An 18,700-nucleotide genomic window follows, 5' to 3' on the forward strand; every position below is an offset into this window, starting at 1 on the left:
TCTCTAGCACAGGCCCTGAAACAAGACATTTCTAACCCTGATACAATTGGATGATACGAACCATATGTAAACCAACTGTCTGTGTAAAGATTAAAACAGGCTCTCGAGAGCACAGAGATATTGAAGTGATCCATACTGGCTTCAGCCCAATACCCACACTCTGGCTCACACCAGTTAACCGTTCAGAGGAGACTGTCACCACCAGCTACAGAGACCAGCACTCACTCTGTATCATCCGTCCGTTTGTCCTCCGGGACCGGTAAACCGTTCTCACCTGTCAGACATCATATTTAAATTATTGCTTCTCACTAAACTACTTTCAAATCGCTTCTGAGCTCGACCCCGTTTTTGGTAATCTGTGACTCCCGAACCTAAATCTTCATATATTATATTATATCTTCATATAAATCTTCATAAATCTTCATATCATATATTATATTATTATACACATCATATTATAGAAAAAGATATTGAGTCACTGGATCGGGCCCAGAGTAGATTTATAATGATGATACCAGAAATGTGAAGGTAAATATATCAGGAAAGGATTGACAGACTTGGTCTCTTTTTTCTTGAGAAAATAAGGCTGAGGGTTAGTCGAGGTTTTTAAGATGATGAGAGGTTTTGTTCGAGTGGATAGAGAGAGAACATTTCCTCTTGTGGGGAAGAGCATAACTAGAGACCATCAAAATAAGACAGTCAACAAGAAATCCAACAGGGAATTCAGAAGAAACTTCTTCACCTGAAGAGTGTTGAGAAAGTGGAACTTAGTACCACTGTGGGCAGTGAAAGGTTTTTTTATTCATTCGTGAGATGTGGGCGTCAGTGGCTGGGCCAGCGGTTATTGCCCATCCTTAGTTGCTCTTGAGAAGGTGGTGGTGAGCTGCCTTCTTGAACCATTGCAGTCCATGTGGCGTAGGTACACCCACAGGATAAAGTGAATCGTATAGCTTTTGTTTAGTTGAAAAAGGCGCAATGCATGGATGTGTTTTTTTTTAGCAAAGCACAGGGCCCTGTGTGAATATATTTAGCTTCTAGCATGTGTAAGTGAGCCACACAGTGAGTCTGATAATCTTAAATTGGTTGTTTGTGCAACTCTTGGCACCATCAGGATTGTTTAGTAAGTGTTGTCCAATGATGGAATCACATCCAATATTATTTAAGGGGAAACTGGACAAGCACAAGAGTGAGAAGGGAATAGATGGTTATGTTGATAGAATGAGATGAGGAAAGACTGCCTAACCAGCATAAATAGTTTCTATTTGCCCTCTGTTCCCCTTAATGTGCTCGATTCTCCTGTTACTGTCACTATTAATCACACGCAGATAGAGCTCATTCTGCCTCTTGATGAATGCTGGGTAACCACAGCGCCATTGAACTTATAAAAAATTCATTTATGGGCTGTGGGATTTTCTGGCGGGCCCATCCCTAGTTGCCCTTGAGAATGTGGCTGTGACTTGGATGAAGGATTGGTGGCTAAATTTGCTGATGACACAAAGATAGGTAGGAAAGTAAATTGTGAAGACAACATTAAGGAGTCTGCAAAGTGACATAGATAGGTTAAATGAGTGGGCAAAGGTCTGGCAGATGGAGTGTAATGTGGGCAAATGTGAAATTGTTCATTTTGGCAGGAAGAATAAAGAAGCTTATCTGACTGGTGGGAGATTGCAGAGCTCTGAGATTCAGAGGGATCTGGGTGTCCTTATGTATGAATCACAAAAGGTTAGTTTGCAGGTACAGCAGGTAATTAGGAAGGTTAATGGAATGTTATTGTTTATTGTGAGGGGAATTGAATACAAAAGTAGGGAGGTCATGCTTCAGTTATACAGGGCACTGGTGAGACCACATCTGGAGTACTGTGTAAATACTGGTCGCCTTATTTAAAGAAAGATGTCAATGCCTTAGAAGCCGTTCAGAGAATGTTACTAGACTAATGTCAGGAATGGGCGGGTTGTCTTATGAGGAAAGGCTGGACAGGTCAGGCTTGTATCCACTGGAGTTTAGAAGAGTAAGAGGCATCTTGATTGAAAGATATAAGCTCCTGAGGGGACTTGTCAGGATGGATGTGGAGAGGATGTTTCTTCTTGTGGGAGAATCTAGAACCAGGGGTCATTGTTTAAAAATAAGGGGTCGTTCATTTAAGACAGAGGTGAGGAGAATTTTTTTCTCTCTGAGGGTTGTGAGTCTTTGGAACTCTCTTCCCCAAAGGGCAGTGGAAGCAGAGTCTTTGAATATTTTTAAGGCAGAGCGAGATAGATTCTTGATTAACAAGGGGGTGAAAGGTTATCGGGGGTAGGCAGGAATGTGGGGTTGAGGTTACATTCCGATCAGCCATGATCTTATTGAATGATGGAACAGGATCGAGGGGCCAAGTGGCTGACTCCTGCTCCTAACTTGTATGTTTGTATGTGAACTCCCTTCTTGAACCGCTGCAGTCCACTATGATATTGCTGAATACAAAATCATTTTCTGTGCTCCGATTATGATTGGAACCAAGAATGTGACATTATTGCTAATTCATACAGCAGCGAGTGCACGGGAGGGGAACGAGTTGGTGACGAGAGAGAGAGAGAGGGAGATGGGATAAGGTGAAGACAAAGTATTTTAAAATCAGCAACACAACTGGAATTTTGACAGAACTTCCCAACCCTAAGGTTTCCACCACATAGAGGGAGAAAGGTAGCAGATACATAGGAACACCCTGATCCCCAAGTTTCCATCTCAGTTACACACCATCCTGCCTTGGGCATATTCTCACTGCTCTTCCATCACTGAGTGAAAATGGTGGAACTCAGGATTTTACCTCATGGCCTTGTGGGAGCACCTTCACTAGACAGTGGTTCACGAAGAAGGTGGGCCATCATTACCTTCTCACAGGGTAACTGGGGATGGGCAATATATGCAATAGATTTGCTACCAATTCCCACAATCCAAGAATGTAAAGCCTGTACAGAAATATTTGTTCCTAAAACAATACTCTTTTTATAATAACATAATAAACAGGAGCAGGAGTAGGTCCTTCAGCCCTTAGAGCCTGCAACACCACTTAATGATCTTCTACTTCAACACCATTTTCCTGCACTAACCCCAATTTAGTTAAACTTCTGTAAGTATTCACAGATCCTCTGAGATTTGTAGATATCTTTTATTTCTCGAATTTCTCTCATTGTCTCTCATTTATCATTATAACTTTATTCATTGACCCACCTCCTGTTTCCCACTCAATTTTACAAATCATTCATTTGCTTTCTTTCAGTATTCTCTCTCACAAGCACAATCAGTGGGTTTGAGAGTCCAGTGTCAGCAACATCAATACCTTATTAAGAAATATAAGCTGATTAGATTCTCTGTCCTCCACCATTTCTTATGTTGATCCATCAATCAGAGTAAACATGCAAGTCCCCTGTGTCCACTGTCACTTACACGAGGTCAGCCCGCTGGATGGAACCTAGGGCACCCTGAGCTTGATCTCCGGTGTCTCCAGTCCCGAATTCCCCCTTACATCAGTATCCCCTCACTTTTATACCCTGTAGTGATCCGGCTCTGGCCCCTGACTCTTCTTTGGCTTCTCTGCTGGGTTTTGGTAGGAAGTGAGGAAAAGACAGCTGGAATTTCTCTAATCTATGATTTACAAGGACACATTCCCTGGTTCCCAGCAGTTACTTTTCTTCAGGAATTTTCTCATTCTCCCTAAACTCCCCTACCCACTGTTAATTCTGTTATTTCTGATAGTTTCACAATTATAGGAATAAATGTCACACATTATAATCTGATTTATTCTATTCCTCACTCTGGTTGCAGTTTATATTGTGTTTAATAACAGACAAACTCTGTCCTTTTCCCTGATCTGATTCGAGTTTCCAATGAGCTGATTCTGTGCAATGGAATGTCTTATCAGTGTTGCCATGGTGACCTGTCTGCAGTGAAGAGCCTGTTTGAGTTTCTAACTCAGACTGAACTTCTCTATCGCATAATACACATTATATCAGGCATTTTACCTCAATGTCTTTCAGCCGTGATACAAGGGGTTGAGATAAACAAATCTTTAAATGTGAAGGACAAATTTAAAATGCTGTTTGAACCTGTTACCCCACTTCTCTTTATACAATTAATTTGTAAATCATTGGTTAGGCTGCATTTAGAATATTGGGTCAAATTCTGGACATCTTACAACAGAAATGATGCAGTGGAGATGAAATTAAGAGGGTGCAGAAGAGATGATACCACGGATGAGAGGCTACAGCACAAAAGGAGGCTTTCGAGCCTTTGCCAGCTCTTTGGAAGAACAATCTGAATAGTCCACTCCCCTGCTGTTTCCCCATGACCCGGTCAATGTTTTCCTTCAAGCGTTTCTCCAATTCCCTTTTGAAAGTTACTGTTGAACCTGCTTCCAACAAACTTTCAGACAGAAACAAAAATTGCTGAAAAAACTCAGCAGGTCTGACAGCATCCGTGGAGAGAAAGACAGAGTTAATGTTTCGAGTCCATATGACTCTTCTTCTTCTGACTCTGTCTTTCCACAGATGCTGTCAGACCTGCTGAGTTTTTCCAGCAATTTTTGTCTTTGTTTCAGATTTCCAGCACCTGCTTTTAAACTTTCAGACAGTGTATTCCAGATGATAACAACTGACTGTGAAATGAAATGTTTTCTCATGGTGACCTGTCTGCTGTGAAGCTCCTGTTTGAGTTTCTAACTTAATTCCAACTTCTCTTTCCCATGAGGATAGACTGGAGAAACTGGGGGTCTTTTCATTAGAATTAAGCAGGATGAGAGATGTGAGCAAGCAGTTCAAAACTGGGTCAAGGACATGGTCCAGAATATTACAGACACTCCTTGTCCTTCAGGATCTGTGTCTGGGGGAGAAGCTGATGGGTTTATCTCATCATCAACGAGGTGAACAACTATTGTCAGAATCAAACACTCTCCAGGAAAATACAGCATGGATTAGATACAGAGTAAACCCATCAGCCTGTCCCCTGGATACAGATACTGAGGGACAGGGAGTGTCCGGGACAATGACATTTCTCACTCAAGTCAGGTAGAAATTAATCCTGTATCTCACCCCATTAATCCTGAGCTCCACACGGCTCGAATCCTCCTCCTGTTTCCCTCCCTGTAACAGCACTGAGCTAAAGCCAGCCCATAATGAGCAGGGCTCAGGGAGAATGGTCACTAGGCACTGCAGTGATGTCATAAAGCAGCGTCATTCAGCCCAGCTGGTCCTCTCCCTGTCCCTTTAAAGGTGGAAAACTGGGACATCCTGTCTCCAAACACATCCCACCCTGTTCACACTGAGAATCCCAGGGTGGGGAATTGGGACATCCTGTCTCCAAACACATCCCACCCTGTTAACACTGAGAATCCCAGGGTGGGGAATTGGGACATCCTGTCTCCAAACACATCCCACCCTGTTCACACTGAGAATCCCAGGGTGGGGAACTGGGAAATCCTGTCTCCAAACACATCCCACCTTGTTCACACTGAGAATCCCAGGGTGGAAAACTGGGACATCCCGTCTCCAAACACATCCCACCCTGTTCACACTGAGAATCCCAGGGTGGAAAACTGGGACATCCTGTCTCCAACCACATCCCGTCCTGTTCACACTGAGAATCCCAGGGTGGAGAACTGGGACATCCTGTCTCCAAACACATCCCGTCCTGTTCACACTGAGAATCCCAGGGTGGAGAACTGGGACATTCTTTCTCCAAACACATCCCATCCTGTTCACACGGAGAATCCCAGTATTTGGGAGGTGACAGCATGTTCGAACAGTGTGGAGAGGAGAGGGAGGTTGGAGATGGGGCAGCAAGGACAGTGAGGTGAAAGGTTTGTTTTTGAGGAGGGGGTGGTGATGGCAGATTTGAAGCAGAGAGGGACAGTACCTGAAGAGAGAGAACTGTTAACAGTATCAGGGAACATGGGGATGTTGGGTGATCAGCGGTTTAGTGGGAATAGGGTCGATGGAGCTGGAGGTGGGTCTCATGGACAAGATGAGCACTGAGAGGGCATGAGGGGAGATGGGAGAGAAACTAAAGAAAGATGTGGGTTCAAGGTTTGGACAAGGGGGAACTTTAGAGATAGTTTGTCCCGGTGGGCTAGTGGAAGAGAGGGAAGCAGCAGAGGCAGCTGATCAGATTGTCTCAATCTTAGTGACAAAGAAGCTCCATGAGATCCTCACACTTGTTGTTGGAGGTGAGGATGGAGGAGACAGGGGAGAGGGAGAGTCCTTCAAAAGAAACTAACTTTTCTCAGAGATATTAAAAAGATTCAGAACACTGTGCGTTGAACACAAAGAGTGATTTATTTGACTTTATCCAGAATGTTAACTTCTATACCTGTGCTGGAGTTTACTAACAATAGCAGAAGCAGATCCTACTGAACATGGTTCAATTCTGGATGTGAGTCACAGCAAAATCCAATCACTTTAGTTACTTGTGAACTCGCTGGTATGATATCAGGTGGGATGACTGAGTGAATCCCTTTCCACACTCAGAGCAGGTAAACGGCCTCTCCCCAGTGTGACTGCGGCGGTGTACAGTGAGTTCAGATGATGTCTTGAACCCAGTCCCACAGTGAGAGCACCTGAATGGTCTCTCGTCAGTGTGAACACGTTGATGGTGCATCAGGTTCCTGGACCTTTTATAACACTTCCCATGGTCTGGGCATTTAAAAGGTCTCTCAACAGTGTGAACTTGCTGGTGTGTCAGCAGGTGGGATGAATGAGTATTCCACACTCGGAGCAGGTGAACGGTCTCTCCCCAGTGTGACTGCGCCAATGTGTTTCCAGCACAGGTGGGTAATTGAGTCTCTTACCACAGTCTTCACATTTCCATGGTTTCTCCCCATTGTGACTGCATTTATGTTCTGACAGGTCAGATAATCGGCTGAAATCTCGTCCACACACAGAACACATGTACGGTTTCTCCCCACTCAGAACGGTGCTTTTTTCTTCCATGTTCAAAATCCAATGATATTCGGGTTATGATAAATTGGGCGACTCTGTCAGATCCTGATGTGGTTCTTGGTTTCAATTTCTCAACTACAAATCCTCCCCTTCTAATACCCTGTGAAATTGATTTAAAACAGAAAAAAGGGAGTGAGAGAGATCCCACAAAAACACAAAGGCAGGTTGTGAAATTGAGCTGAATGAATCTGGGAATTTGTGGGGCCGGCACTAGGAAAAAGTGATCATGAAAACTGCTGGATTGTCATAAAAAAAACAGCTGGTTCACTAATGTTCTTCAGGGAAGGGCTTGAGGGAATAATGGTCAAAGAATGTGGCATTAAAACAGAATATTAGGTTAAAAGTTACTCTGGGTAAATTCACGGTAAAACATATTTTAACAGGGGCCAAATCTAGCTCACAAAAGCAGAGAGGTAAACTCCCTTCACAACAAAGGTGAGTTTACTGATAACAATGGGATTCCATAGTTCTTGCTAGAACACTGACACTAACACAAGCTACAACACTGACTCTGATAAATAAAATAGCAAAACAGAGAAATGAAATACTTGGCCCCAAGTTTTATTATCTCACTGGACAAAATACCTTGACTCAGCAACATTGACCAACAAGATTGTTATGGGAAGTCTAGTTTTCAGGAATAAATGCAAAATAACATTTCCTAGAAATTGAACGGGCACCCTCATTATAATAGGTGGTCCTTTAACCAAATATAGGATACTAATTAGAGGTGGTCTGTTGGTGATCATATGGACATCTTCCACGCTACCATTAACCATGCAACCCCAAATTCATTATAAATATCTCAACTCAAACTTGAATCTTTAGATTTTTCAGGGGGATTTCATTAGATTCTCATAGATTGACTTCAGAACTGTTCTCAACATAGAGAATCCACATACTGGGGATGAAGGAAATATTACTTTCATATTTAATAGGTATCTTTATTTACTCTTAGAATTCTTATATCTGTAACAAGCAAAGTTAAAATTTTGGATTCTCTGACCGAAATAAGGACTAGCTATATTTTCTTTTTGGGATGTATTTGTTTTCCCACATTATTCTCTTTGTATAATCACCATGCTTTCTAATAATAATAATAGATTCTTAAAAACATATTCTTAAAACTTAATCTGTCTCACCCAGTCTTCAGTATCACACAGTAAACCCAACTCCTATTCCCTTGATGGTGGGGAATATTTACTGAGGAATTTAACCCAGACCCTTACAATATTCAGGAAAATTACAATCTAGCTAAAATATTATTGAAATTTAGGCTGTTGGGGGGAATGTAAAACTCTCGGCTGGTTTTCTTCCTTTGGCTGGCAGCAAGTTGGATTCACTGGACCCAATGACGTGTTCTTGAGTCAATCTCCCTCTTGCCGAAGTTGAGAGAAATTTATGAAGCAATACATCTGATTCTGTTATCTCCAAGAAAAAGGAGATAGGACTGCAAAACATCACAAGGGATCATGCCACTCAGTCTGTGCCTACACAAGACTCTGGATTCCACGGGAGGAGAGAGAAAAAGAGAGGCAGGGGATGAAGGAGAAAGATTTCATACATCTACAACACAACCACAGCATTGACAGAATCTCCCAAAACCTCAACCTCCACCACTGAGAAGGACCAGGGTAGCAGGTGTATGTGAGCACCATCAACTCCAAGTTCCCTTCCAAGTCACACACAGTCCTGACTTGTCTCACATCCAGTACTGGATGAACAGAAATTTCCTCCATTTAAATATTGGGAAGACTGAAGCCATTGTCTTCAGTCCCCACTACAAACTCCACTCCCTAGACACCGACTCCATCCCTCTCCCTGGAAACTGTTTGAGGCTGAACCAGACTATTCACAACCATGGTGTTATATTTGACCCTGAGATGAGTTTGCAACCACATACTGAATCATCACTTGAGATCACCCATTTCCACCACAGTAACATCGTCCGGGTCCACCCCAGCCTCAGCTCATCTGCTGCTGAAACTTTTATCCATTTGTTGCCTCTAGACTTAACTATCCTAACGCATTCCCGGCTGGACCCTCACATTCAACCTCCCTGTAATCTTGAGGTCATCTAAAACTCTGCTGCCCGTGTGCTTACTCGCACCAAGTCTTGTTCACCCATCACCCCTGTGCTCAATGACCCACAAAGAAGCATCAGCATTTTAAAACTTTCACCCTTGTTTTCCTCCATGGTTGGGATCATCCCTGTTTCTGTAATCTCCTCCAGCTATACACATCTCCAAGATCGCTACACTCATCTAATTCTAACCTCTTGAGCATTCCTGATTTTAATTGCTCCACCAGAGGTGACCGTTCTTTCATTTGCCTAGGACACAAGCTCTGGAATTTCCTCCTTAAACCTCTCTAACTCACTTTCCTCCTTTCAGATACTCCTTAAAACCGACCTTCATGACCAAGCTTTTGGTCATTTGCCCTAATATCTCCTTATGTGGCTCAGTGTCAAATGTTACTTTGTAACATTTCTGTGAAATGCCTTGGAAAGTTTTATTATGCTTCAAGGCGCAATATAAATATAAATTACTGTCAGTGACTTGGACATGTACCGTTGTTCTGCCTCATCAATAAGACATTGTAACTCAAAGCGTGAAGCAGTTTGATGGACAAGTTGTTCCTATTGTCATTGAAAAGATTCCAAATACATTGCCCCTACAAAGATGGCGGTTGCGCATGCGCAGCATATTGCCCCCCATAAAGATGGCGGCATTGCTCGGTACAAACGATGGAGGCGCTCCCTCCTGTTATAAAGTAGTTCTTTTTCGGGCTTTGCGGTTTACAAAACATGTTTACGAAGCCTCTCCGCCGCCGGATTCATCGCTCCCTCCCATTCACTCACTCACCGTTGCGGATCCGAGAAAGAAGCGTCTCTTCATCGCCATTGCTCACACTACGCATGCTCCAGTCCCAGCCTGACCCCCGCCCCTCATTCACTCCGATTGGTTGGAGGACCAGCCGCTCCCGCTCGGTCCTCCAGCCCCGCCCCCTCATCCCTGCATCGTGATATTATGGAAGAAAACGATGCAGCGCCAAATTAAGAAATGGTCTTAGTCTGCATTTTAAATTCAACGGAATGTTTGAAAGGGGAGATGGACCAGGATGGTAATTGTCGGTGGTCCTCCCCCTATCTTAAAGGGAGCCTCCTCCACCTCCCCGTTCCAAAAATTACATTGGATCCAATGACTGAGTGTCCGTTCCAAATGGTGAGAGCGGCCACAGACTCAGCCTGACTTGCTGATTCTTGGCAGCATTTTCTGTTTGGGAATTAGAGCTAGAGATGGATGGTCAGTTCCCCTCTGTCTGGGGGGGATTCACACTCATTTCCCTAGCGCACTGATTATCACCTTTACATGAGAAAGTCCCCGGTTCAATCCCGGCTGGAAACTTTGTGTTTACAATTGTTACTGAGGAGGAATTAACAGTGAGTTTAGTTTCATGTCGAACAGGGGGACAGTTATTGTCTCATTCTGTAAAAACTCCTTCTTCACCTTTAAACAGGGAACGGTAATTCAGAGAAAACTGATCCACTGTGACCCTGAAACAAGATTCTGCAGATGCTGCAAATCCGAGCTCAAAACAGAAAATGTTGGAAACATTCAGCAGGTCAAACAGCTTCTATGGAGAGGGAACCAGAGTGAATGTTTCAGGTCGATGACCTTTTATCCAAACTTGAAGAATGTAGAAATTTAATAGTTTACAAACACTTACAGAATCAGGGAAAAGAGAGAGGGGGGTGAAGGAAAGAACAGGATAGGATGAAAGGTTGGTATGATTAAATGACAAATGGAGTGTTGGTGCGAGGCAACATTGGGTGATAATGAGACAAGTAACTAAACTAATGGGACAAGTGAAGAAACAAAAGGCAGGGTCCAGAGGAGCGGTAAATGCTGTTACAGCAGAACCATTACAGGCATCAACTGTCTGAAAAAAATGGGAGTGGTGAAACTGAAATCTGAAATTGTTGAAATGGATGTTGAGTCTGGAAGATTGTAAAACGTCTAATCAAAGATGAGCTGCTGTTTCTCAAGCTTACAATTAAATTCATCGAAACAGTGCAGGAGGCCAAGGACAGAAAGGTCAGAGCAGGAATGGATGAAAAAGTAAACTGGTAAGGAAAATCCCAAGGCCTTTTATACATATATGAAAAGCAAACGGGTAACCAGGGAAAGGGTAGGCCCACTCAGGGACAGAGGTGGGAATCTGTGTGTGGAGCCAGAAGAAATGGGAGAGATACTAAATGAGTACTTCTCATCAGTATTCACCAAAGAGAAGGACTTAGCGGTCGATTTGTCTAGAGAAGAGTGTGTAGATAGCCTGGATCATGTTGAGATCAAAAAAAAGGTGTTAGGCGTCTTGAAGAATATTCAGGTGGATAAGTCCCCAGGGCCAGATGGGATCTACCCCAGAGTACTGAGGGAGGCAAGGGAGGAGATTGCTGGGGCCTTGACAGAAATCTTTGTATCCTCACTGGCTACAGGTGAGGTCCCAGAGGACTGAAGAATGGCCAATGTTGTTCCATTGTTTAAGAAGGGTAGCAGGGATAATCCAGGAAATTACAGGCCGGTGAGCCTTACGTCAGCGGTAGGGAAATTATTGGAGAAGATTCTTCGTGACAGGATTTACTACCATTTGGAAGCAAATGGGCGTATTAATGGGAGGCAGCATGGTTTTGTGAAGGGGAGGTTGTGTCTCACTAACTTGATCAAGTTTTTCGAGGAAGTGACAAAAATTATCGACGATGGAAGGGCAGTGGATGTTATATACATGGATTTCAGTAAGGCCTTTGACAAGGTCCCTCATGGCAGACTGGAACAGAAGGTAAAGTCGCACGGGATCAGAGGTGAGCTGGCAAGATGGATACTGAATTGGCTTGGTCATAGAAGACAGAGGGTGGCAGTGGAAGGGTGCTTTTATGAATGGAGAGCTGTGACTAGTGGAGTTCCACAGGGATCAGTGCTGGGACCTTTGCTGTTTGTAGTATACGTAAATGTATTAGAGGAAAATGTAACTGGGCTAATTAGTAAGTTTGCAGACGACACTAAGGTTGGAGGAGTTGTAGGTAGTGAAGAGGATTGTCAAAGGATACAACGGGATATAGATTGGTTGGAGACTTGGGCGGAGAAATGGCAGATGGAGTTTAATCTGGACAAATGCGAGATAATGCATTTTGGAAGGTCCAATACAGGTAGGAATTATACAGTAAATTGCAGAACCCTTAAGTGCATCGACGGGCAGAGGGATCTGGGTGTACAGGTCCACAGGTCACTGAAAGTGGCAACGCAGGTGGATAAGGTAGTCAGGAAGGCATATGGCATGCTTGCCTTCATCGGCATGGGTATTGAGTATAAAAGCTGGGAAGTCATGCTGCAGCTGTATAGAACCTTGGTTAGGCCACACTTGGAATTTGCGTGCAATTCTGGTGGCCACATTACCAGAAGGATATGGAAGCATTGGAGAGGGTGCAGAGGAGGTTTACCAGGATGCTGCCTGGTCTGGAGGTTATTAACTATGAGGAGAGGTTGGAGAAACTCGGATTGTTCTCACTAGAACGACGGAGATTGAGAGGCGACTTGATAGAAGTTTACAAAATTATGAATGGCATGGACAGAGTAGATAGCCAGAAGCTTTTTCCCAGGGTGGAAGAGTCAATTACTAGGGGACATAGATTTAAGGTGAGAGGAGAAAACTTTAGAGGAGATGTGCAGGGCAAGTTTTTTACGCAGAGGGTAGTGAGTGTCTGGAATTCACTGCCAGAGGAGGTGGTGGAAGTAGGTACGATAGTGGTGTTTAAGAGGCAGCTTGACAAATAAATGAATAGGATGGGAATAGAGGGAGACGGACCCCAGAAGTGCAAAATGTTTTAGTTTGACAGGCAATGTGATAGGATCTGTTCCTGTGCTTTACTTTTCTTTGTTGTTCTTTGTTTAAATGACTTGATTATGATTACAGATCGAATGGTGATGATCCACAAAGCAGGCACCGAATCAAGGTTTAATTTCCTCAGTGTAGAGGAGGCCACATTGTGAGCAGCAACTACACATTATTAAATATCAAAGAAGTATTAGTAAATCATTGTGCCTCCTGGAAAGTGTGTTTGGGCTGCTGAAATGTGGGAAGGGAAGAGGTGAAAAGGCGGGTGCTGCATCTGCTGTGCTTGAATGGGAATGATTCACAACGATGTTCATATAAACAGAACAAATTGGTGTAGGGGTAGACCATAAGCCCCTTTGAGCTTGCTCCACCATTGAATGATCTTCCAGCCCAACTCTACTTCCCCCACCTCCCCACTCCCCACTATCCCCATATCCATTGATTCCTTCAATGTACAAATATTTATGGTTTTCCATCTTGAATATACTTATGATAGAGAACGATTGATTCAATTGAAGTTTTAATCTGGAAAATGCACAAACAAGGTGCGCGTGAATTGCAAATTCACTTCTTCACTGCTTGGCAATCATGTTCACTGAACTTTCCACTGGTCCTCTTCTGAAATCTAGCGATTCTCTGACAGTTTAAAAATAAGAGGTTATCCATTTAAAAGGGAGGGGAGGTGAATATTTTTACTCTCAGAGGATCGTGAGTCTTTGGAATCCTCTTCCTGAAAAGGTCGTTGGAAGCAGAGTTATTGAATATTTTTAAGGCAGAGGTGGGTAGATTCTTGATTAGCCAGGTTATAACAGGTCACCGGGATAGACAGGATGCAGATTTGAGGTTACTAACAGAGCAGCCATGATCTTATTAAATGGCGGAGCATGCTCGAGGGGCCGAATGGCCTACTCCTGCTCCTTCTTCATGTATTACTGACAAGTCGGGGTTTAAATGTTCTGTGTATGAGAAGAAAAATCATTTGTTCACTCCACCTAGTGAGACTCCAGTGAGTTCACACCCAACTGTTGAAGGTTGTCCTGCTGTTATTTACACCCGGGACAGAACTCTGGAAGAGGACCATCCACTTTGTTTGTTACATCAATTGATAAATAATGATAAATCTTTGCCCTGGTCTCCAATTTTCATCGGCTCGTTAAACATAATTTTCTGTTCTAAAAACAACAGGCTTCACATAGGGGAGGGGAGCCCAGCATTCAAAGGGGAGCAGAATGTCCTCACTGCAGCTCCCTGCACATGCGCATTATGGCTTGTGGTTGGAGCATGCGCAGTGCTGGTCTGTGACTGAAGCTGCTTAGAGCGGGTGAGAGAATGTCGCGTGGAGCAAACTAACAGAGTTAGTGGGTGTGTGAGGAGGAATAGAGCCAGCGGAGTGGGCATGTAGGCTTCATAAAAACACAGTGCAGGCCGCAGACCCCCAAATAACAAGGTTCCAGTCTTGTGTTTGCAGAGAACAGGCCGAAAAAGTCTGGATTTCTCCCTTCGCCAGGCCTGGGGTAACGGCCGCCATCTTTATAGGGGGCAATGTGCAGCAGGGCGCATGCGCGGTCATCCTGGTCCAGGTAACAGGAAGAGAGAATGTTGTGAATTTCTATTCTGGACTGACAGGGATGGATTTTGGAAACTCCTTTTACAGGGGGTTAGAAAGGGAGGATTTACAGACGGGAAAGTGAAGCCCAACATCACATTAAGATCTGACAGAGTCACTTGATTCATCATTCCTTCTTTTCCAATGCTCTGTATAAGCTGTTTTCCAAACCTGTCACTATCAGTCCAGGATAGAAATACAGGACCTGGATATTATCGGCCTCTTGAGTGTAAGCATTGAGTTTCAGGTCATTACCGCTCACTGTGAAAAAGCCTTCTTCCTCACACACATCCCCTGTAGATCTTGCCCAAAATATTAAATCTGTGTCCTGTAATCGTTTTACAATCAGATAATGGGAACAGCTTTTCTTCATCTACCTTGTCTAAATCTATCACAATCTTGTGTATCTCTTTCAAATCCCCCCCTCAATCTCCTTTGCTCCAAGGAGAACAACCCCAGTTTCTCTAACCTAACCTTGTAACTAAAATCCCTCATCCCTCGAACCATTCTGGTCAACCTCCTCTGCCCCCTCTCAAGGACCCTCACATCTTTCACAATGTGTGGTGATCACTGGTTTGCACAGACCCAGATGTTCTGTGTTTGTGTTTGTGACACATCGACAATTACACGGTGACATCACCCCGCTCCCTGGGTATTTCCTCAACTGGGAGATTTTTCTCTGATTCCAGTGTTTCTGAAATCTTTCCAGCTGCAGGCTCCAGCAGGAGATTTTAAATTGAAAATAGTGAAATAGCTTCAGAAGTGAGCAGCTTGACCATTCATCTACAATATAGAGCTTTTAATTCCATGCTCTGTTATCTGTAAGAGGTTTCATCATTCTGGGGTTGGTGTCAATGTCTTATCAGTTACGTTGTTCAGGTTTGTTTATAATTTTTTACTCATTCATGGGATGTGGGCTTTGCTGGCTTACCCATCCTTAGTTGCCCTTGAGAAGGTGGTGGTGAGCTGCCTTCTTGAACCGCTGCAGTCCATGTGGTGTAGGTACACCCACAGTGCTGTCAGGGAGGGAGTTCCAGGATTTTGACCCCACAACAGTGAAGGAACGGTGATATATTTCCAAGTCAGGATGGTGAGTGACCTGGAGGGGAACTTCCAGGTGGTGGTGTTCCCATCTATCTGCTGCCCATATCCTTCTAGGTGGTAGTGGTTGCAGGTTTAGAACGTGCTGCCTTGGTGAATTCCTGCAGTGCATCTTGTAGATGGTATACACTGCTGCCACTGTTCTTCGGTGGTGGAGGGAGTGAATGTTTGTCGATGTGGTGTCAATTACATTGTTAAGTCAAACAGGTGATTTTAACATATATGAATAGCAGGGACACTGGGTGTGGGTGAGGAGTGTTGACACTGAGCAGAGTCAATAAACTCTCTCAGTAAGGAAAGGCTTTGTGTGTTAGTTTTGACTTCACCAACTGGTGTGGATCCTGTTAACAGTTGATGTGGCTCTTTCCTGTGTATCTGAATCCATTTCCATCTGTTGCTCTGTTTCACTCTGCCCTCCCTGATCACCCCTCTGCCATTGTCTAAGCTCCCATCTCTAATAATTGAGGTATTTTAGCTATTTTTCATATTTTATTGTTACTTTTGCTGACCGTGTCTAAATGAGGTTTCCAAAGGTGCCCAACCCCAACCATGTGCTGCTGGCTTCCCAGCTTTATCTTCCCACAGTATCTTTCACAGTCAGGATTTGTTTTTCCTGTTCTACAGTCAATTTCTCTTCCACTTCTGAGCTTATATTGATCATCAAATTCTGCACCATTTTTATTCCCTGTAATTCATCCTACACACCCTGAAATAGTATCTCTGTTTCACTCTCTACAGATACCAGCAAATATTGGCCATCCCCAGTTGCCTGTGGGGAAGATGATGTTTGACCTTCTTGAACCACTGCGGTCGGTGTGGTGAAGGTGCTCCCACAATGCTGTTAGGTAAGGAGTTACAGGTTATTCACCCAGTGATGATGAAGGAACAGTGATATATGTCCAAAGCGACAACAACAATTTGTATTTATATTGCGCTTTTTCATGTATTAGACCTTTCCAAGGTTTTTCACTGGAGATCCTGTTATAAACCCTGAGCCTTTGTAGGTCAGTGAGCACAGGGGTGATGGGTGAACAAGACTTGGTGCGAGTAAGCACACGGGCAGCAGAGTTTTGGATGACCTCAAGATTACAGGGAGGCTGAATGTGGGAGGCCGGCCGGGAATGTGTTAGGAAGTTAAGTCTAGAGGTAACAAAGGAATGGATGAGAGTTTCAGCAGCAGATGAGCTGAGACTGGGGTGGAGTCGGGCGATGTTACTGAGGTGGAAATAGGCGGTCTTGGTGATGATGTGGGTATGTGGTTGGAAGCTCATCTTGGGGTGAAATATTTCACCATGGTTGTGAACAGTCTGGTTCAGCCTCAGACAGTTGTCAGGGAGAGGGATGGAGTCCGTGTCTAAGGAGTGGAGTTTGTAGTGGGGACTGAAGACAATGGCTTCAATCTTCCCAATATTTAAATGGAGGAAATTTCTGTTCATCCAGTACTGGATGTCAGACAGGTCAGGACAGAGTGTGACTTGGAGGGGAACTTGGAGGTGATGGTGTTCACATTCACCTGCTACCCTGGTCTTTCTTGGGGGTGAAGGTTCGTGGTTGAGGAGATTCTGTCCAAGTTCTGGTTTAGTTGTAGGTTTATAAAAACTCTCTCCTCACCTCTTGCTTTCCCACTCCCCTTCTCTCTCTGCCTCCCCCACTCCCCTTCTCTCTCTGCCTCCCCCACTGCCCTTCTCTCTCTGCCTCCCCCACTGCCCCTCTCTCTCTGCCTCCCCCACTGCCCTTCTCTCTCTGCCCCTCCCACTGCCCTTCTCTCCCTGCCCCTCCCTCTCCCCTTCTCCCTCTGCCCCTCTCCTTCTCCCTCTGCCCCTCCCTCTCCCCTTCTCCCTCTGCCCCTCTCCTTCTCCCTCTGCCCCTCCCACTCCCCTTCTCCCTCTGCCCCTCCCACTCCCCTTCTCCCTCTGCCCCTCCCACTCCCCCTCTGCCCCTCCCACTCCCCTTCTCCCTCTGCCCCTCCCACTCCCCTTCTCCCTCTGCCCCTCCCACTCCCCCTCAGCCCCTCCCACTCCCCTTCTCCCTCTGCCCCCCCACTGCCCTTCTCCCTCTGCCCCTCCCACTCCTCTTCTCCCTCTGCCCCTCCCACAGCCCTTCTCCCTCTGCCCCTCCCCTTCTCCCTCTGCCCCTCCCACTGCCCTTCTCCCTCTGCCCCTCCCGCTCCCCTTCTCCCTCTGCCCCTCCCACTCCCCTTCTCCCTCTGCCCCTCCCACTCCCCCTGTGCCCCTCCCACTGCCCTTCTCCCTCTGCCCCTCCCACTCCCCTTCTCCCTCTGCCCCTCCCACTGCCCTTCTCCCTCTGCCCCTCCCACTCCACCTCTGCCCTTCTCCCTCTGCCCCTCCCACTGCCCTTCTCCCTCTGCCCCTCCCACTGCCCTTCTCCCTCTGCCCCTCCCACTCCCCTTCTCCCTCTGCCCCTCCCACTGCCCTCCCTCTGCCCCTCCCACTCCCCTTCTCCCTCTGCCCCTCCCACTGCCCTTCTCCCTCTGCCCCTCCCACTTCCCTTCTCCCTCTGCCCCTCCCACTGCCCTTCTCCCTCTGCCCCTCCCCTTCTCCCTCTGCCCCTCCCCTTCTCCCTCTGCACCTCCCACTGCCCCTCTGCCCCTCCCACTGCCCTTCTCCGCCCCTCCCACTGCCCTTCTCCCTCTGCCCCTCCCACTCCCCCTCTGCCCCTCCCACTCCCCTTCTCCCTCTGCCCCTCCCACTGCCCTTCTCCCTCTGCCCTCCCACTCCCCTTCTCCCTCTGCCCCTCCCACTCCCCTTCTCCCTCTGCCCCTCCCTCTCCCCTTCTCCCTCTGCCCCTCCCACTCCCCTTCTCCCTCTGCCCCTCCCACTCCCCTTCTCTCTCTGTCATTTGGAATTCCCAGCCCAGCGGGTTGTGGATGCTCCATCATTGAATATGTTTCAGGCTGAGATGGAGAGATTTTTGGTCTCTCAGGGAGTCGAGGGACATGGGGAGTGGGTGGGAGAGTGCAGTTGAAGCCCAAGATCAGCCACGACCGTATTAAATGGTGGAGCAGGCTCAATGAGGTGTTAGGTCTTCTCATGTTCCTGTTTCGTATGTTCTTATAGAAGCCAGAGTTTTGTGTGGGCCCAGACTGGGTGGCAGGTTCCCTTCCCTGAAGGAC

The 18,700-nt window shown here is 45.7% G+C and overlaps 2 protein-coding genes across 2 annotated transcripts in view; both read right to left on the minus strand.

Moving 5' to 3' along the window:
- The window catches only part of LOC144697491 (uncharacterized), a 1,380,819-nt gene that overhangs the window by 1,104,687 nt on the left and 257,432 nt on the right, over positions 1 to 18,700 (minus strand). The window lies entirely within an intron of this gene.
- The window catches only part of LOC144697462 (uncharacterized), a 99,889-nt gene that overhangs the window by 69,501 nt on the left and 11,688 nt on the right, over positions 1 to 18,700 (minus strand). Inside the window, 1 exon segment of the mRNA XM_078569434.1 lies at positions 6,857 to 6,933. Coding sequence (XP_078425560.1) covers positions 6,857 to 6,933 — 77 coding nt within the window.

Source organism: Cetorhinus maximus, chromosome 23, assembly GCF_964194155.1.
Source record: "Cetorhinus maximus chromosome 23, sCetMax3.hap1.1, whole genome shotgun sequence".
Classification (NCBI taxonomy): domain Eukaryota; kingdom Metazoa; phylum Chordata; class Chondrichthyes; order Lamniformes; family Cetorhinidae; genus Cetorhinus; species Cetorhinus maximus.